The following is a 20,089-nucleotide window of genomic DNA, read 5'->3' on the forward strand; positions in this document are numbered from 1 at the left end:
CTGCTTTTCTGGGCCTGGAGCGAAAACAGCCTAGATGCTGTCTGTAGGGGTTAATGCCTCGAGGGAGTGGTGGCCCGCGTGAGCTGCAGGAGGCTGCCCCTCCTCCAGGGGGTCTACCACGGGACCAGGGACATGCCAGGGGAGGGTCTGACCAGTGATAGGAAAGGTCAGGGGTCTAAACTGCATGACCAGTGATATGCGAGGGGACGAAAGGTCACCCTGGGGCCAGGGCCTTGTTTTCTCAGTTTTGCCCCTTACTAGGCACCTGGGGCCTTCCACGCCCTGGTGACCTTCTGTACCTGGTCCGTGGTCCTTGCTCTAACTGCCTCCGCAAAGGGCGTGCCAGGGGCAGGGCTGGAGTGAGGGCTGGGAGGGCCGTGGCTGCACCCGGCCCCCTGCTCAGTCTGTGCAAAGGAAGTCCCCTGTAAGCCCTGCGCTGGGCACAGTGGCCGGGGTGCAGGCGGCATGTCCCTGACTGTCTCCAACCCCCGAGCCCTGGCTCTGGGTGGCCAGTCTGGTCTTCAGTCCAGGTGGTGGCAGAACTCGGTGCACGTGTGGTGACACCAGGCCTGCAGGGAACAAAGGCACCTCTGCTCTCCCTTGGGGGTGCACCTGCCCCGCCCCTCCGGAGGCCCCGCCTGTTTTGCCTGAGGCTGGTCATCCTGCCACCTGGCTGTGACTCAGACCCACTGCCCTGGGGCTGTTCCCGGCCTGGCTCTGAAGGAAGAGCCCCAATCTGGGCGGAGGCCAGGCAGACCTGCGCTGGAGGCCCGGCAGGGGAGGTGCGGGGACGGGCTGGGAGGCGGCGGTCCGGGGAGAAGAGCCCCGGAGCTGAGTCGAAGGCACCGACACACAGACACACCTGACAGGGCAGCCTGGTTCACGGTGGGTCCCCGCTCACTCCAAGGGCCTCGCGAAGCTCTCCCCCACCCTCAAGCACCTTCACACACAGGGACGCGCTCTCCCGTCCACTCTCCCGTCGTCCCGCCCACAGCACTGGGCCCAGGGTCTCACCTGGAGATGAGGAGGCCACACTCAGGGAAGGCCCCTCCACTTCACCGAATGCCCCCAAGGCTCTGGAGTGCTCCCTGGTACGCGGCCGGGGTCCAGACTGCAGTAAGGGATGCCCAGTCTCACGCCCGGCAGCTGGCAGTATGGGGGTAAGAGGCCAAGTTCGGGCCCGGCCAGGCACCCAGAGCTGCCTCCCCCCTCGGAGCTCTCCTGAGCCCTGCCCCGCCTGGTCCTGTGCAGGCCTAGCCTCAGGGAGGGGTGGGCTGGAGCATGGCTGAGTTGCCCTGCAGCACCCCAGCTTGGCTTACAGCTTTTTGACAACAACCAGTTCTGAGTTACCCACTGGGATCCAGTGGCAGGGCCACCTGAGCAGACAGACGGGGACAGCAGGCTACAGTTCTGGCGCGGGGCGTACTCGCAACATCCACTGAGTGCTCACTGTGTGCCCGGCACTGGGGCAGGCACGTGGCCATGGGAGGTGACCAGAGTGTAGGTCCTCTGAGCCGACCACAGGCCAGGCCCGTGCTGAGTTCCTGTCAGAGCCTCCAGCACCCATGTGCCCATTTTACAGATGAGGCAACTGAGGCCCAGAGATTCAGAGGCTGGCCACCTCTACTGTTTCTCAAGGGTCAGGGTTAGGTGTCACCATGCAAGCAGGCTGCGGGGTGTGTGTGTGTGTGTGTGTGCAGGGGAGGACCTGTAGGGGTGCCTGGGCAGAGGTGAGCACAGCGGGGTGGTCAGGGCTGGGAGCAGGGAGGACTTTGGATTCTCCTGTGGGTGGGACAGAGATGTGCAAGGGATTTGGGGGCAGGGGGACATGTCCTCTGGCTTTGGGCACGAGGGTTGGCACAGGGAGGCAGGAAGGTGGCTGCTGCAGGGTCCACCTGGAACCCCCCAGCTCGTATCTCCCAGCGAACCCGCACCCCAGAGCTTCCTGACTGGTGGGTCTGGAACCCTCCTGAGAAAGCAGCTCCTGCCGGAGCCTAGTGCTGGGAGTTCGAGGTGGGGACCTCCAGGTAAGGCTGGGGGGAGGAGCGTGAGTTTGCAGAACCTCTCCGCTCCCCCACCCCTTCTCCCTCCACAATGATCAGGAAGCCGAGGCTCAGAGAGAAGCGGAACCTGTGAGTCCCACAGGGAACCAGCCCTGCTCACAGGCTCTGCCTGCCTGCCCAGCCGTGTCCCCGGCACCCCACAAAGCCACCGGAAGAGGATGTGAAACATTTCGAGAACCAGGGCCGGTGCTGGTGGGGCTCAGCGTCAGGGCGGCATGCGGGGCCCCAGCCACCCCACCAGAGCCCACCATGTGCCTGCAGGCTGTCTCCGGAGCCTCTGCCCGTCCCCCTGTCCTGCTGACCTTCGTGGCCCTTCATACCCAGCCAGCTGCCCACCAGGGTCCCCGGAGGGTAAGGAAACAGCCCAGGCTCTCCGTCTGTGCATCGCCCTGGCATCTCTGGGTTTGGGGACCCGGGCTGAACGCTGGTGGCAGGAGCGAACGTGGGCTGTGCAGAGCTGTGCACAGACACAGGACCTGGATTCTCCGTGGGAGGTCGTGGGCCATCCCTGCTCCCCCGGCCTCGGTTTTTCCATTTGGCAAATGGGTGTCGGACTTGCCCCGGGGCATCTGCTGTGCAGCAGAATGAGGAAAGAAGGAGACAAGATCACGAGCTTTTCTTAAATGGATCCGTTTAACAGCTGCCTTTTCCCGACAGCATGCCCTCCCAGTTACTCTTGGTGTCCTTCCTGAAATAACTGGCAATTGTGGCGACAGTATTCTCTTTTGTACTACCCTGCTTGGCAAACTGAACAGTTGGCAACCCCAGTTGCAGTTTGAGGCGAAATCCCGTGTCTGGGTGCCAGGCTGGAGCTCTGAGGGGTGGTGGAGGCATCTGGCACGAGGCCAGGACTTGGAGTGGGCGGGATCTTCTCCGCGCCTCCCCCTCCCCCCAGGGCCTGCAGGTTCAGTCACCAGGGGTCCCACTGGCTGAGCCCTGCTTTGATCTCGGGGACTTGGACCTGCCACCTTTCTGACTTTGGGTGTGATTTCTCCACAGATAGAGGGAGTGGGGACAGGGCCCCGGGGTGTTGGAGGAGACAGCTGGGCTCACCCCAGCTCAGCACCGAGCCCCAGCCACACTTCCTTGGCTGGCCCGTGGCCGGGTACAAGCGGGAATTCCTGGCCCTGCCCGTCACGGGAGCAGGTATGACAGCCATGTGGGTGACACCAGGTCTAGGCACTCAGGTGCGCGGCTCCACTGGGGCAGGCGAGCCGACGGGCAGACTGGCAGAGGGCTTCCCGAGGGACCCAGCTCCCCCCGCTCCATGGCCCGGGCAGCCGGGCCCGCTGTGTCCAGGAGCAGGAAGGGCTGGGTGTTCCTTGCCTGTGTTTCTGTGGTGACTGCCAGGAGGTGGGCCATCACCCGCCGTCCTCGTCCTCCTACCCCGAGCCCCACGCCCTGGCCAGCACCTCTGTTAGCCCCAGCCACCGAGGTGAGTTTCCAGGGCAGCCGGTGCCCGTGTGAGAGACTGGGTGGTTCCCCTTCCCCTCGCCTCGCCTCCCGTGGAAACTGGTTGAAGGAGTTTGGCTGGAAACTGCTACAGGGGAGTCTCCACCTGCCACCTGGGTGTGAGAGAAGGGGGGGCACTGTGGTGGTGCCCGGGTGTGCCCACCCTGCAGGCCTGTCTACCTGTTCCTGGGCTGGCGGGTGGCCCTGGGTTGTGTTAGTGGCTCCTGTTCATATGGATGGTGCTTCTCAGATGACAAAGGACGTTTGTGCCTTGTTTCAGCATCTGCTCTCCTGGGGCCCTGAGACCAGGTGGTGGCACCGGCAGAAATGACGGTGCCACCTCACTGATGGGCATGCTGAGGCTCGGAGTGACACGGAGGCTGGGGGCGTGCAGAGCAGGGGCTGGAACAGAAGCCTGGGCTCCAAATCTTAAGAGAGAGAGTTTCCCAAACACCAGGAAAGAACAGTGCATCGAGACCGGGTCGTTCCAGGCCCGCGTGCTGCGACCGTTTCCAGCCGGCCGCTGGCTGACCACCCGGTAGACGAGGGAGGTCGGGGCCCTCTGGGGTCCCTCAGGTGTGATGGGCACTTTCCAGGCAGAATATGATGTTTCCCACCCAGCACCGCTGTGGGACATTGCTGCTTCGCAGTCAGTGTCCCCGCTTGGGGACAGGTTTGGGGCTAAAACCCGGACGTGCCAGGCCATTGGTTCTGTCCTCAGCCATGTGGCCATGTGTTCCCCGTGCTCAGTGGCATGGGCTCCACGAGGGCAGGACCTTCCGTCTCTGTTTCTGACGGTTTCTCTGTCTCACTGGCCCGTCTGTCTCCGTTTCTGACGGTTTCTCTGTCTCACTGGCCCGTCCGTCTCCGTTTCTGACGGTTTCTCTGTCTCACTGGCCGTTCTCCGTGTTTCGGGCTCGGCGGCAGAGTCTCAGTCCCCGTTCCTGTCCGTGTCCCCTCTGCTTCTCCTGCCCTCCTGCCTTCCACTCAGGCTGTCACCTGTTGGACTGGGCGCCTCAGAGGTGTCAAGTGTCAGTGGCCCCTGGAATGTGGGGCGCCAAGCACTCCGGCGGGGGGCCGTTGTCAGGGCAGCCCAGCTCCTACTCGGGAGACGGCGTTTATCCCTGTGACCGTGGACTGTGCCTTGTCTGTGCGTGTCTCCATCGACCTGGGGGGTTAGAGTCAGGGGCTGTGAGCGCCCCTGTCCAGGGAGGGCAGCCGGGCCCACAGCAAGCTCATGGCAGCCCAGTGTGGGGCGGTTTCCACGGCTCCAGGCGTTGATGTATCTTGTTCTGATTGTCCTGGGACAGTAACACCCAGTGAGGTCAGAGATTTGGAGTGGTGATGATGTTATATCCTCCACCCAGAACGGTCTCCTTGAGTTTGGAGGTTGCGTTTCCCGCCTCCTGGCCACCTCTCGGCTCTGCCTCCTGCCTGTGGGGATCCCCTCCTTCCTTAGGGGAAGAGAAGGCCTCTGGAGGTTCCCAGAAACCTAGCGGCAGAGGAGGTGGGGCTAGGCCAGGCCCGCCCACTGCTCCAGAAGCTCCCAGGCTGGGCCCAGGTGTGTCACCTGCTGCCAATGCATGTGCTCATCCGCCCTCAGAGGGCCACCCCAGGACCCAGGCAGGCCAGGAATGGTGACGTCTCTGTGGGGAAATGACTGAGGAGCCTGGCCGGGCCACACCCACTTTGTGTCCTCCCTGGGCTATAAATATAGACCACAAAAGGCAGACAGACAGGGTGACCTTTACCTTCCCAGAGGGAGATAAAAGCTTTTCCACCAAGGCCTGACCTGGGTATCTGGCCTCTGGTTCTCACTGGGCCACCAGCTTCCGCCATGGCCTTGGCCGAGCTTAGGCTGGAGGAGGTGATGGCAGGGCCTTGAGAGCAGTTCCTGTTCTGAGCCACTATGCACCTGGCAGACCTCCCAAGAGCCACCCTCTGGGGCCTTGCGAGTCACCTATCAGATGCCGTCGGTGGGGGGAGTACGGTGGGCAGTGACGATGGCCGGAAGCCCTGTGGCGCCACCCTTCTGTGTGAGCCTGGCCGGGTGCGGGCAGAGGCCCAGAGATGCGGGCAGAGGCCCAGAGATGCAGACAGGGCCTCACCTCGCAGCTGGTCTTCTCCTGAGGATGTGTGGGGGCAGGTGGGGGAGCTTTTAGGAGTCAAGACCTCGCTGGCTGACTTGTGTCAGGGGGACCATGGTGGGAAGTGGGAAGGAAAAGGGACCCCAGGTTTGGCTTGAGCACACCTTTCCCTTCCATGGGAGGTAGCTGCCCCGGGAGGCTGTAGCCAGAGAGGACGGAAGGGCCAGTGGGGCCTGTGCATGCAGACACGCCCTGGCTGGAGGGGACAGCTCTGGTCAGCTCCCGCCTAGCCTCCTGTTGCTCGTGGGGACACAGACCTCTTGCTGGCCAGGTCGTCCAGATTACAGGAGAAGCCAGAAATGTGGATTTTTATGTGAAATCACCTGACCTTTCAGTGTTGGCTCAAAAATCGAAAAACACTTTGCAAGCCAAACAAAACACGTGTGTGGGCTGATTTGGCCGGGTTCTCGTCCCGGCTGTCGGTTCGCAGCCTGTCTTTGAAGCATCCTGTGCGAGGAGCTTCCCACCTGTGGGGCGGTCTGTGCAGCATCGCGGTGTCCTCGGGGGCTTCTCGTAACCCGCAGGGGAGGCTGGGAACCTGGGACAGCCGGGGTCAGGGTGCACTGTGAGGGGGTGAGGCAGGAAGGAGTGCCGCCGGTATGTGACCCCAGGCGTCCCCCCTGCCTTGCGCTCTGTTCCTCCCAGCACCCTCTCGAGCCAGGTGCTTTTCCTGAGCTGTCCTGTCAGCTAGACCCCTTGGTACAGCAGAATGCTGTTCCTTGGAGGGCAGGTGACCTGCTGGGGGGACGGGTTTCAAACCCAGCCTTTCTATGCCTGAGCCTGTCTCGGCCACCCTGCCACCTGGGGGACTAGGGGCGTGCACATATGTGCACATGCACACGCAGCTGAGCTGTGAGCAGGCCCCCAGAGGGCAGCCCCAACGCCAGGGCATGTGTAGTGATGGAGATGCCCACGCCTCACCTCCCCGCCTACCTGACAGCCTGAACCTTCCAAGCCAGAGGCGGTGACGTTGGGTGCACTCACGAGTTACTTGGCCTCCGGGGGCCCTTTCCCAGCTGTAAAATGGGCCTGAGCTGGCTTCCCAGGCCCCTCTCTGGAGAAAATAAAGTGAGCCACTGGCAGGTGCTGGATTCTAGTGGCAAGTTCTGAGAGCTTGGCCCCAGGAGAAGGACTGGGAGGAGACGCTTCTAGCCAGAGGGCAGTGCCTGGTGTCCAGGTCACCCCTCTGATGCTTCGAGGGTATCCTTCTAAACGTGCCCCACTCACCTCACCCAGGGGCAGGTCACGGAACCTTCCCACCATGCCTCCTGGGGACCTCCACCTCAAACCCCATCGAACCATGTTGCTTAAAAACAGACAGAGGTGCCCTGGCCAGTTTGGCTCAGCGGTTGAGAGTTGGCCTGCGGACCAGAGAGTCCCGGGTTCGGTTCCTGCTAGGGGCACATACTACAAACAAAACAAAACAAAACAAAACAAAACAAAAACAAAAAAAACCCAGACAGATGTGTGTGGCCATAAACATGTTTTGGAAATGTTAGAAAGGTCAGAGAAGTGAAAGAGAAACGAGCGGTCCTCGGAATAACCTCCCCGACTGCAGAGCAGTCCCAGGACGTGTGTGATGTCAGTGAGCGTATTTGTGTCCTGGCTTCCCACGGCACCGTTCTGAGAAGCGCTTACAGCATCACAGGTTGTCGCGGGCCCAGCCGGTCAGCGCAGGTCACCTGAGTCGATCGTGTTGGACAGAGGTGTAACCGAGGTTTCTGTAAACGTGCTCGTGCTCACGTAGACATCCGTGTCCACACCTCAGACTGCCACCTGGGGGGTGAATTCCTGAGTGGGATTGCCAAGCCAAAGGGTGCTCAGGTGGGAGCTTACTGGGGCCCAGTGGTATGGGACTGGCTCTAGGGAGGTTGGGGGCATTGGCAGGGTTGCTAAGGGTTGAGGGTTGAGGCCCAGCATTGGGTTAGGTGTGTGTGTGTGGCGGGGGAGGAGGGCGTCCATTCATTCATCCATCTACACTCTCTTGACCCTGATGGTAACCGCCAGGATCCCTCTTCCCATCCCACTGGTTTCTAGAAAGAGTAGAGGCTCCCTAGCCCTGCTTCCTCCCCAGCCCTCAGCAGCTTCACTTCCTCCCTCACTGTGCTGACCAGGTGGCCTCCGCTGACCAGGCCAGGGGCAGCTGCTCCAGCTGGTATTTGTCCTTCTTGGTCTCTTACTCCTCTTTTTTTCCTTCAATGCGTTCTTAATTGCTTTCAGAGAGGGGAAGGAAGAGGGAGAGAGAGCTAGAAAAGTCCGTGAGAGAGAAACATCAGTCGGCTGCCTTCTGCATGCCCCTTCCCACGGGGATCAAGCCTGCAACCCCACAGGTGCCCTGACCGGGAGTTGAATCAGTGACCTCCTGGTGCACTGGATGATGCTCAACCAACTGGGCCACATGGGCTGGGGATCTGTCACTCTTGAGTGTCTGTATCCCTCAGCCCCAGTGATGCCTGGTCTTCGGTCCCCCCTTACCTTCCTGACTGCTCCCCCTCAGGTGGCTGTAAGGCAGAAAGGACACTCAGGCCTTCCAGATGCACCAAAAACAACTCAGGAGCTCAGGAGCACACAGCAAGGGGCCAGCTGAGCGCCCTACATCAGCAACCCAATGGGATCCTCTCCGATGCAGGAACGGGCTCAGAGAGGTTAAGCAACTTGTCCAAGGCCACCGAGCTAGGGAGAGGCTTCACTGGAATTCGTGGGGGGTGGATCTGACTCCAGGGCCGCTGGACCACAGGTCAGCACGGGCACAACACACTGCACGAGCGCACGAACCCGCACGGTGCCTAACCGCGGTGCCCACAGCCCCGCCACGCACGGCGCCCGCTCGCCGAAGGGCACGCGCAGCTGGGGGGGCGGCGCCCGTGCGCACGTACGGCCCTCCGCATCTCCGGCCCCGCCCCTCCACGCCGCAGGCCCCGCCCCCGGATCCGGCCCCGCCCCCGGCCTGACCTCAGCGGGGCCGCGCAGCGGGCGCAGAGCGCAGGCAGCGCCGAGCCGCGCGGGCCTCCGCCCCCCGCGCCGCCCCGGGTCCCGCGGCCCGGCCGGCCGCCCGCGCCGCTGCGAGCCGTCCATGGTGCAGCGCATGTGGGCCGGGGCGGCCGGGCCTGCGGGCGCCGCCGAGCCGCTGTTCCCGGGCTCCCGGCGGAGCCGCAGCGTGTGGGACGCCGTGCGCCTGGAGGTGGGCGGCCCCGACAGCTGCCCGGTGGTGCTGCACAGCTTCACGCAGCTCGACCCCGACCTGCCGCGGCTGGAGGTGGGTGAGCCAGGCCGGCCGACTCGTGGCCCCGCGAGGGGGGGGGGGCGAGCGTCCAGATGGCGCGGAAGGAGGGTCCTTTTGCAGAAGTCCCCTCCTTGCTCCAACCTCAGGGCAGCAAGGTGGGCATGGGGGCCGCCAGCGCAGCCGGTCCCGCAGTGGGTCTGCCGGCCCCGCTCTGTCCACCCCAGTGCCTGCCCTCGCTGAGCCCAGGTGCGCCGGCCGCGGGCCCCTGCAGCCCAGGGAGATCGGTTTCCGCGGGCTGTCACTGTTTGCGGGCGTCCCCACGGCAGGGGCTGGGCCCGGTGCACAGGCAGTCCGCTTCCAAATACAGGTGACGGACGTGGTTAGAGCGCCCAACTCCTGGAATCGGCAGAGGTGGCTGGGACTACAGTGGCCTTCCAGACAGCCCCCTTTGGGGTGGGAGGTAGAGCTGAGGTTCAGGCCGCTCAGCATAGAGGGGTGGAGGGGAAGCAGGCTCCAATCTGTGGAGCCAGGTGTTCAGGCAGGAGATTGGGACAAGGCCCTCATGCCTGGAGGAGTGACTGACTCATTGCTGCTTAATTAGAAAAGGCCCCACCGGCCCTGGCCGGGTAGTTCAGTTGATTAGAGCGTCATATGGATACTCCAAGGTTGCGGGTTGATCTCCTGTCTGGGCACATACAAGAATCAACCAATGAATGCATAAATAAGTGGGCAACAAATCGATGTTTCCCTCCTTCCCTTCCTCATTCTCTCTAAAAATCAATAAATAAACATTTTTTAAAAAAGAAAAAAATTGCCCCAACACCTTAGATTTGGGAGAATTCAGAGAACGGGGTATGTGCCTGTCACCAGTGGGCGTTGGGGTAGCCAGTTGAGGGCTGGGACTCTTGTTTCTAGTGCGCTCTGTGAAGTTCGTTTCAGTGGGTCATGGGGTCACGTGGGTTGGGGGAGCAATATCTGCCTGACTGCACCTGACCCCTGCAGCAGAGATGGCAGATCCAGGGATGAGCCCCTCACCCTGCTCTGCCTGGGCACGGGGCCTGGACAGAGGCCAGCCCTGAGTTGAGGGGCTGAGCATGTCAAGGCCAAGCCAGAACCTTGACTGAGGTTCCTGAGCCCTGGTTAGGGCCCCCTTGGTGTCCTGCGCCTCCCCTTCATCACTTTCGCCACCCCCGTGCGTTCTCATTGCTGGGTCTTGTGCGTCTGTGTGTGTACCCCGGACCTAGACAGGGCCTAGAAGCACATTTGCCCAAGGATAAAGTGTGACTCCATGCCCAGCGTAGAGGGAGCTCTGGGTGTGTGGGGAGAATAGGGGGACGGACCTTGGGCCAGGAGACCCTTTCCCCCTGGGCTTGGTGTGTTTTCAGGACCCCAGGAGGCCTGACACCAGCCCAGCACTCATCTGACTTTCATCACCTGGCAGCCAGTCGGGCTTTGTGTGCCGGGAGGGTCTGGCCTGCATGCTCACAGGGGCTGGGCAGGTTCCTGGCCAGGGTGGGGCCAGCTGCTTGGCCGCTTCTCTGTCTCCCTCTCGTCCATATGCATCCCCGAGGACCTGAGGGAGAGGCAGATCTGAGCCCTACCCTTGCCCAGGGTCAGCCTTCCTCTGCCCCCCTCCCCCTCCTGCTGCTGCTGTTTGGGCCTCAGCACTTGATCCAGGCCACAACCACTGTTTAGAATCAAAGGGGAAGCTTCTGGCTGGGGCAGGAAAACCAGGGTCCTGGCAGAAGAGGAGGCCACTGCCGGAAACCAAACACAATGACCATTTACCATGGGCCGGTGGAGGGGGCAGGGGAGTCCCTGTCCCTCCTGCCAATGCACACCCCCCCTATCCTGGAGCTGATTTCCTGGTCGCTGTAGTGTGCCAGAGCTGGGGCTGCCCTGCTTGTGGTCCCTGTCCTCTCTGGAAACCACCAGGCAGTTTCTGCCTTCCCTCCCCCGCCCCCCGTTTCCCCACCAAGCCTCCGCCCAGTCCTTCCCTCTCTGGGCTGCCAGATGTCCTTGCACATCTGGGCATCCGCTCACTCGTCATCTTGATTCTAAGCCAAGCCACCACTGACCCAGCTCGGCCTGTGTGGTTCTGTGCTTCTGGAGGTCACCTGGCCCAAGCCCCGTCTCTGGGCAGGCCACGGCCTCAGCCAGGCAGTTCTCAGGTGTGTAGCACCTACTGGGTGCAGACACCACCACCTTGTTCCAGCCGGCTCTGACCAACCCTCCAGAGCAGGCGCCAGCCCCACCCTACAGGGGACTGGAGCTCCGAGAAGTCCCTGGTTTAGACGGATGCACAGCCGAGGACACAGCCAGAGAACATGGGCTGTGTTCTCTTGGGTACCCACTGTGTGCAGGAGACCAGAGGGGTCAGAGAAGAATTGCTGTTGAGGAAACTTTAAGTCCCCGAGGAGGACATTGGAGATGTGGGGGGAACGGAACCAGCTCAGACAGCCCAGCAGCCCCTGGTCGAGTGAGGGGTAGGGACATTTATAGACGAAAAGGCCAAGTGCTTTGGGCCAGAGCACACTGCGGGGAGCTTCCAGGAAGAGGCAAGCCCACAGCTGGACCCCCGAAGGCTTAAAATAATAGCTCATATGCGCCAGAACGTGTGGGAGGCCTGTGTAGAATAATTACGTGCATTGCAGCCTTCTGAGTTCAGGACTGTCAGTGTCCATTTCACAGATGAAACAGTGCACAGCGTCTGCGAGGAAGCAGGGGGCAGGGGCAGGATCCTGCCCCAGGCAGTGTGCCTGCAAGGCCTGAGTGCAGGCTCACAGTGAGGGGGCTTCTCCGTTACTGGGGTAGAGATACACGGCAGGGTCTCCTTCCAGCCCCCCTGCCTCCTTCAGGGTCGTCTGGTCTCCTGACCACACTGCATGCAGGTCTTCAGTTTAACCCCCAGGGCCTTTGGCCCTGGAGGCCCCAGAGGCATGTCTTCAGATGTGGCTGGCTGGCTGCCATCTGCAGGGCCCCCACAAACCCTCCCGTTCCCCTCTTGGGGCTGCAGGAGAAGGTGGGGACCTGGCTGGCTGGCTCTGGCTGGGAGACGCTGGAGCTCCCTGGGCTGTTTCCCTGGAGGCTCGGGGAAGGCCCTGGAGCAGGAGCAGGTGGCGGGGAGGTCAGCTCTGGGAGACACTAGCCCTCTCGGGCGCAGGGCCGGAGTCCCATCCTTCGCCTGAAGTTGGACGGATCCAGGCCCTGTAATTGGAATCGACTTAGCGCTGGCCCTCAGTAGCCCCCGAGGGAGCCAGTGGGGTGGTTTCCGGGGCTGCTGGCTGGCGGCCCAGATGGCTCCCATGGCCTGGCACCGTGCTGTGGCCACGCCGTCCCAGGCTTGGGCCTCCAGCTCGCTGGCCCAGAAATGCCGTGTTCCCAGACACACAGCTCTAGTGAAGCGACTTCCCGATCCAGTTCTGATGACCTGTGAGTTGACACCTGCAGCCTAGAGCAGGAGGCCAGCCCGTGGCCGGGGAGCAAGTGGCCCGCAGCCAGAGGTCGTGGGTGAGCAGGGCGGGAGCACCCAGCACAGGTGGGGAACCTGGGCATTTCCCCCTCCTCTCCCGGGAAGTATTGGCGCTTGAGCAGCCTGCCCAGCAGAACCGCCTGGGGACACGGTGTTGTGAATGGGGGGGCGGAGGTGACCGCGCTGGGACGCCGGCTCGGCCCCTGCAGCCCTGGACCTGCTCCTCCCCGAGCCTCGGTTTCCTCTTCTGTAGAATGGAACTGGTGCCAGTTCCCCCACTTAGGGTTCCGGCGAGGACCGAGCGAGACGGTGCCTGGCACAGCGTCGCAGCCGACAGGTGCCGGCTGCCCCGGCTGTTTCCTGACCAGGTGTCCGGGAGTGCCCGTGCTTCCCAGGGCTGGCTCTTGTAGCTGACCTTGGGGCGTGGGCGCCCTGGATGTCCCCTCCTGTGGAGAGGTGTGGGTACAAGGGAGCTGGGCCTGGCCACCCCGACTGGCTCTGTGACCTGAGCAAGTCCTCCCCATCACCGGTATCTCTTCTGCATCCGCGTGACCAGGGACTGGACGCTGCTCTGTGGCTGTGACCATGGCAGCCACCAGTAGAGCGAGGCCTGGGTGTGTCTCCATAGGACGTAGGAGTCACGGGCCAGGGTTCAAGGCCCTGCCCAAACTGCCACTTCTCGGCTCCTGACCTGAGCAGGTTCTCCACCCAGCTCCTTCCTCATCCATCAGGTGAGGTGTCGGGAGGATTAAATGTGGGGAGTGTACCGAGGGCCTGGCACCCAGGCCGTCACGTTGCTGGACACTGGTCCGTGGTATTGCTGTTGGCACTGGACCTTCACCAGGCCACCTTCCTCCTCAGCCGTCACCAGCTGTCCCCTCGCAGGCCTGGCCCCTGGTGGCCCTCTGGCCTGACAGTCAGGAGTGGTCCTGGATGGACAGGAGGGAGGAGGGTAGTAGGCAGGGCCAGCCTGGAGGTCGGGTCTCCCCTCTCCACTTGAGCACATTTAAATAGTAAAGCTCAGGCTGGTGGGCAGGGCAGGGGGGGCGGCTTGTTCTTGGGGATATGGGTCAACCTCTTTGGGGGCTCGGCACAGCCTCCAAACAGTTTCTGGAATCACTGAGCTTCCTGGTTGCCCTGGAAACCAGATGCCTTGAGGGGTCTCCGGCCAAGGCTGCCTCTGTGGGTGTAGGGCCTGGGGACCAGGATTGTGGCCCACCCTTATCCAGGGCTGACCTTGAGTGCCCTCCAGGGCCATCTGTGCCCCTGGGCTCAGTGCAGGACACCAGCTCCCGCAGGCCAGCAGGTCACGCGGGTTCGGCGTTTTCATCCTTCCTGCCCTGGGCTATGGTCTCAGAGATGAACCAGGGCTTGGGCTTGAAAAATGTTGGTTGTCCCCTCAACCTGGACACTGTCTACTTGGTCATCCCCTAGGCCTCAGTCTCCCGTTCTGTATAATGGGTGCCTGGGATTCCTAAGGGTTGAGCAACCCTCTTGATCTGTTACACGTGAGCTCCTGCATTTGACAGAAGGTGATGATCTCAGAAAGCAGCAGGGCTGGCTTCCATCTGTAGACTTTTAGGGTGACAGGGTCCCCGTCCAGGTTCCCAGAGCCTCTGGCAGGTCTCCTGGAGGTTTGTCATCCTCAGCTCGGGGGGCTGTGGGCGTGTCGGGTCCCACTTCCTGGACGCTTTCGTGTGCCAGGCGCCGGTCTGGGCTGCGTGCATTCTCATGACCGCCACCGTCCCCCTGTGAGAGAGGCGCTTCCCATGTCACAGATGAGCGCACCGAGGCGAAGGCTGGGGGCTCGGCAGGGCTGGGAGTCGAGCCCTCCGTGAGAAACCATCCTGGGGGGTCTGGTGGGCCTCGTGTGCCTAGGGCTGCAGGGGCTGGTGGGTGGCCAGTCAGGACCTCTGTGACCGGGTGGACCCACGCAGCAGCTGAGTGGTGGTCTAATGCACACGGCGCCCTGTGGTTGCCGCCACCTGCCCTGCCCGAGGGACCCGAGTCTCCCATAGCTGCTGGGGAGACCGCGTGCAAGCTGGAGGCTCCTTCGGCCGCAGCTCTAGGCCAGGTCTCCTTAGGGGGAGCCAGCCTGCAGCCAGGGCATCTGGGGCCCCCGTTGTTGCTTCCATGGGAAATGTACATCTGAGTGGGGGCAGAGGGCTGATGAGAATGGGGGGTGCAGTCACGACCGCCTGCTGGGGGAGATGGCAGGGCTGGGGAATGGCCCAAATAAGGGGTGGGACCCCTGGTGAGCCCCTCATTTTACCTTGAGGGCATTTGGGCTTGGCCTGCAGTCATTTGGGGACACAGCATCCTGCTGGCCCACCACCCCAAGAGGGCGCATCCGGTGACACATTAACAGGTGCCACCCAGGCCATTTCTCCTCCTCGTCCCTGGGGCTCTGGGCTGTACTCTGAGGTACAGCAGGGTGTGGGGTACCCCGGGTGCCCATTCTGCTGGCCTCTGCTCACCAAGGCCTGGGGGCACCCCGCCACCTTCACGCCACTGGCCCCAGGTGGTGGAAGGCAGGCAGCATCCGTGAGACACAGGGCCCTGGGGACATCAGCGGTGCCTGCAGTGGCTGGGACAGGAGGCTCGGTCCCCTGAGGACTTAGCCTCCATGTGACATTCCTGACTCCTAACAGCTCAGTGCTGCCCTGTGGACGTACGTCTGCCCTCGAGTCGGTTTGTTCAGCTGGCTCCCTCCTCCCCCAGGGGCTCCCAGGCTGCCAGAGTGTCCTCGGGGGCCTTCCGCCCCTGTGGCTGCTGCTGGGTCCGGGCAGCCGCTCCGCTAGCAGGGTGGCCCAGGGTCGTTGTGAGTACCCGGGCCCTGCCCTTCCTGCCCCGGAGGGTCCTGGGCCGGATGCCAGAGCTATTGGCTGCTGTCCTTCTCTGTCCCTGGCAAGGGGGTGAGAACAGGGGACAGATGCCCGACTCTGCCACTCCCTGCCCGGGCCGGGGAGCTCGCTGTAGAGCCTGCCCCGCTGTGGCCCCTGGTGGCCGGTTTACGTGGTGCTCAGAAATGCTGCGACGGTCTGGGTCTGCTTCCTGGGGTCCAGGGAGGACAGGTCAGCTGTGCTCCATCCGTGCGGCAGGGCAGTGGCTCCCCCAGCCCAGCCCGTGTGGCTCAGCATCCCGCCCTGCCCCCCAACCCCAACCGGCTGGCAGAGGGGGCCCCTCCAGGGTGGGGGAAGGGCTCAGGGATCACATGACACCCAGGCAGGGCCAGCCAGCTGCTCACAGCCAGCGAGGCCCATGGCTCACTGCAGAGCCGCTATTTAGACTTGAGGCCCTGGCCCCACCCGTGGGTTAGCCCGGCCAGGGGGCCTCTGTCCAGCAGGCCTGGATGGAGGCCTGTGGGAGCCAGGTGCTCTGTGGGCTCCCGGGGGTTTGAGTCCAGCGCCCTCTGGACGGCAGGTCCTGCGCCGAGCCCCCGATCTGCTGCCAAGAACTCAGGCGCTCGGGTGCTGTTTGGCTCCCAGCTGGGCCACATGTGGCTGAGATCCCCAGGACAGTGACAGGGCTTTGTGGGGGGCAGTCTCTGGGGCCTGTGAGGAGATGTGGGGGTGGCCAGGGCCCTGGTTGGGGTGGCGGGCGGCAGGACTAACAGGCCACTGAAGCCCCTTGTCCGCCCCCCCCCCCCCCAGGGCTCTTCCAGGCAGGGAGGGGGCATGAGGCCGGACGACAGTCGCATCTGTTTCTGTTTTTCGGCTTCAAGAGGAGGAATTTCCCTTCCTCTGTGGCAGGGCTGGACCTCCCCAGGCGTGGGCTGTGTAGGGTGTGTGGGTGTGGGAGATGCTGCTGGGTGGGGGGCCTCTTCTCTGGGCTCCCCGCTAACTTCCAAGAAAAGGCTGGTCTCTCCGGGGAGGAGGAGGCAGCGGAGGGTCAGGAGCGGAGGGTCGGGAGCCTGATGCGGCGGCAGTGGCTCTCCCGCTGGAGCGCTGCCCAGACGGGGAGGACGGCCTTGAGCCAGAGGAAGTGGACTTCCGGAGGATGGCTCCTGGGCAGCAGGAGGTGCACGGCCCAGGCCTCCGGTCCCTGACCCCAGGGTGCTGACATCTCAGGTCCCTGCCCAGGGGCCCTGCTTCGGCTGTAGGACACGGCTGTCAGTGGGCCCCGCTGAGTCAGCACTTTTCACTAGGCTCCCCACACCCACCTCGGTTGGGGCAGTGGCCTGTTCGTGGTCCCAGCTGCGGTCATTGACCGTGTGATTGATGGCCACGTGCCCGCTAGCACTTCCCAGCCCCCCCCCCCCCCCCCCGCAGGCTCACCCTCCCCTGGACAGGCCGGCTGAGGAGTGCTGTGAAGCCAGGGAGGCCGTGAGAAGTGGCCTGTCCGGGCCTTGATGACACAGCCCCAGGCCAGCCTGCCCGTGCGACGGGGCCGCTGCCCCCTAAAGCCAGGGCCTGTCCTCTCTACCCGGGGTCCAGGTTGCAGCCAGATGGCCCTCTTCCTGGCCCAGCCAAAGTCCCGTGGCTTTGGGGTCCTGTGGAGCCCAGCCACCAGCCTGCACGTCAGCACTGCCTCCTTCTCACCCTGCCCCCGCGCACGTGATGACACCAGGGACTGGGAACTCCTCTGTTGCCCAAGAAGGCACGAGGCCATGAATGAACAGAAAGGAGGGGAAGTGGCCTTGAGGGCGCCCCAGGCCCGGGATGCTGACTCCAGGGCCCCTGCTGGGTCAGCAGGAGGTCAGGACAGAGGAGGGAGGGGGAGGGCGTCCGCGCTGCCCCGGGTACCCCACAGTCAGGGCTGTGGGGTCCCAATCTGCCATTTCCCTGCAGCAGCATGACTCTGGGCAGGTTGCTCTTCTCTCAGCCCCCATGTGCTCGTCTGTGAAGTGGCCAAGTAACAGTACTTGTCTTGGGGGCACCCTGGGCAGGGGCAGGTTGTTGGGGGATTGGGAGACGGGCTTGGTTCACACCCAGCTCACGGCTGGCAGGATGGAAGGGATGGCCCCGGCGGGCGGCACCCACCTGCCCTGATAGTAACCCCATCTTCTGTTTCATTCTGGACCGGAGGCCCGTGTGGCCGCTGATCTAGACCCAGTCTGGGGAGCAGAGGCCGCAGGGGCGCCCCTGCAGCGTGGGCCGGCAGGCTCTGACCCCCGCCCGCCGCCGGGCGCTGTCTTTGCAGAGCTCCACGCAGGAGATCGGCGAGGAGCTGGTCAACGGGGTCGTCTACTCCATCTCCCTGCGCAAGGTGCAGGTGCGCCACGGCACCAACAAGGGCCAGCGCTGGCTCGGGGTGAGTGTGGGCAGAGGGGCCGCCGCCCTGAGAAGGCCGGGCTTCCAGATGGCACTCCAGACTGCACCTGGCTTCCGCCCAGGGCTGCCCTACCTGTGGGCCCCCCCGCAGTCCCGCTCCCAAGGGGATCGGCCCCATCCCCCGCCGCCGCCGGCCAGCCCGGGGCTTGGCCAAGCACAGAGTCACTGTGTGCACGTCTGTGTGAACATCAGACATGACATCCTACACTGTTTCCACTTCATGCTAGTTTGGGAGTGTTTGTGTGTCTGGCCCCAGTGTTTCCTGTTTTGGCTGCTGACCCCCGCTGTCCCTCGGCACTGTCTGCCTGACTGTCCCACACCTCCTCCGAGCCTCGAGCCTCTTAGTAGGAAGGGCTGTGCTCACTCCCAGAGGCAGGCTCAGGCTGCTGTGTGTTCCCTGCGGCTCGCTCTCCCAGAGCCCGCCCCGGGGCCCCTCCAGGCCAGAGCCGCCGTTCCAGAGGGGCCAGCTGGCTCAGTGGTTTGGGCCCGGCCTCTTTCTGTGACGGTTCCCTACACTCCCTGAGCGTCCTGCGCGCCCTCCCGCGCGGCTCACGCCCGCCCCCACGAGCCTGTGCTCTGTCCCCAGAATGGCCTGTTGTGCCAGGCACCTGGGCACAGCTCTCTTCCTGGGGAGGCGCTGTTACTCCTCAGCTCACAGGCTGCAGGCGGCGGCCCTTCTCAGCACCCCCCACCCAACTTCTACTTTTTATTTATTTCGTTTTTTATTTATTTATTTTTTTGTGACTCGAATTCTGCTGTTAACCCCGAGAACCTTTTTCTGCTGGGGACATTCAGGTCCCATCTCCTGCTCCATGTCCCTGAGCCCTTGGGGGATCGTCTGAGCTCCAGCCCTCCGCTCCTTGGACAGTTCCTGCTGCAGCCACTGACCATCAGCCCTCCCTTCTCCCACCCCAGTGTGAAAACGAGTCGGCCCTGAACCTGTACGAAACCTGCAAGGTGCGGACGGTGAAGGCAGGCACGCTGGAGAAGCTGGTGGAGCACCTGGTGCCAGCCTTCCAGGGCAGCGACCTCTCCTACGTCACCATCTTCCTGTGCACCTACCGGACCTTCACCACCACCCAGCAGGTCCTGGACCTGCTGTTCAAGAGGTGAGCCCCCCGCGGACGGCGGCTCCCCCCACTGCCGAGTGTCCGGGGAATGCCGCGTCACCTCTCTGGGCCTCAGTCTGCCCACGTGAAAACCGTGCCAAGAGCGCAGCCCCCCGGGTCCTCAGGACAGGGGGGGCTGCCCGGGCTGTGCTGGTTTTTCTCTTTTGTTTCCTCCTTTATTGACTAGAGAGGAAGGGAGAGGGAGAGAGAGATGGAAACATCGCTGAGAGAGAACATCGATGGGCTGCCTCCTGCACGCCCCCCACTGGGGATCCAGCCCACCACCTGGGCACGTGCCCTGACCGGGAATTGAACCGGCGACCTCTTGGTACAGGGTCGATGCTCAACCACGGCGCCACCCCGGCCGGGCACTGGGCTGGTTTTTCTCTCTCCCGCCCCGAATAGCTCTCTGCCTCAAGCCTCGCCGTCCTGTGCCCTGGGGTGAAACGTCTTCCCATTTGAATAGAGGTCCCAGATTCTATCTGGGGGTCCCCTCCATGAGGAGCCAGTGCAGGGGCCCCTGGGGGCGGGCTGAGGGGCCCCAGACCCTCTCAGATGTCTGTAAGGTGCCGGCTGGGGCTCATTCATTCCACAAACGTATGTGAAACCATCCTGTGTGCGGGCACTTTCCTGGGCACAGAACACAACTCAGTGCAAAAGGCAGACAAGTTCCTGCCCTGCAGGTCCCCATCCCAGTGGGGGGCGGGTAGCTAGTACCGCCAGACATAACAGCAGGTACAGTCGATGTGACGCCCTCATGGCCTCCTCTAGATACGGATGCACCCTCCCCTATTCCCACGAGGACGGCGGACCCCAGGACCCCCTGAGAAAGTGAGTGGACTCTCGTCTGCTGGGCGGGCCTCCTGTCTCCGTGGTGGGGACACTTGGGGGCCGAGGCTGCGGGGCTGGTCAGACCCTGGCTCCCACACATCTTGTGATTCCCGCTGTTCTGAGGTCTGGGGGCTTCTCCTGTAGAGGAAAAGAGTCAGAGCTGTGGTGGGGGCCCGGGTCTCTAGGGAAGAGGGAGGCTGGGGACTCAGAACCAGCCCCAGAGAGAACCCGTCCCCACCACAGCCCCCCCACAGCTCTGCTTACCCCTGTCCCTATCCAGGTAGCCAGGACAGGAGGTGGGGGAGCACCCTGGTCACACACCGGCCCCACCTCGGTCCTCCAGCCCAGCTGCACTCAGGCTGGGGCAGGCTGTGCCCAGTTCCCCAGAATAGTGTCAGAGGGACGAGGCCCACCCGTGTCACAGAGAACAGGGCAGCACGTGGGCACGCGCTGAGGCTGAGGTGCCGCGAAGGCTGGCAGGACACACTTGGCCGGTCCCCCTCCCAGTCATGTTTAGGC

At 63.3% G+C, this 20,089-nt stretch overlaps 1 protein-coding gene across 2 annotated transcripts in view; it reads left to right on the forward strand.

Moving 5' to 3' along the window:
• The window catches only part of RALGDS (ral guanine nucleotide dissociation stimulator), a 40,213-nt gene that overhangs the window by 10,458 nt on the left and 9,666 nt on the right, over positions 1 to 20,089 (forward strand). Inside the window, exons 1-4 of one of the 2 annotated variants that reach the window (XM_036260949.1) lie at positions 8,736 to 8,918; positions 17,500 to 17,610; positions 18,546 to 18,739; positions 19,511 to 19,570. In XM_036260949.1, coding sequence (XP_036116842.1) covers positions 8,736 to 8,918; positions 17,500 to 17,610; positions 18,546 to 18,739; positions 19,511 to 19,570 — 548 coding nt within the window. Of the gene's footprint in view, positions 1 to 8,735; positions 8,919 to 17,499; positions 17,611 to 18,545; positions 18,740 to 19,510; positions 19,571 to 20,089 lie in introns of those variants that run through there. The other variant, XM_036260950.1, reaches the window with a different exon arrangement.

Source organism: Molossus molossus, unplaced genomic scaffold, assembly GCF_014108415.1.
Source record: "Molossus molossus isolate mMolMol1 unplaced genomic scaffold, mMolMol1.p scaffold_m16_p_14, whole genome shotgun sequence".
NCBI lineage: Eukaryota > Metazoa > Chordata > Mammalia > Chiroptera > Molossidae > Molossus > Molossus molossus.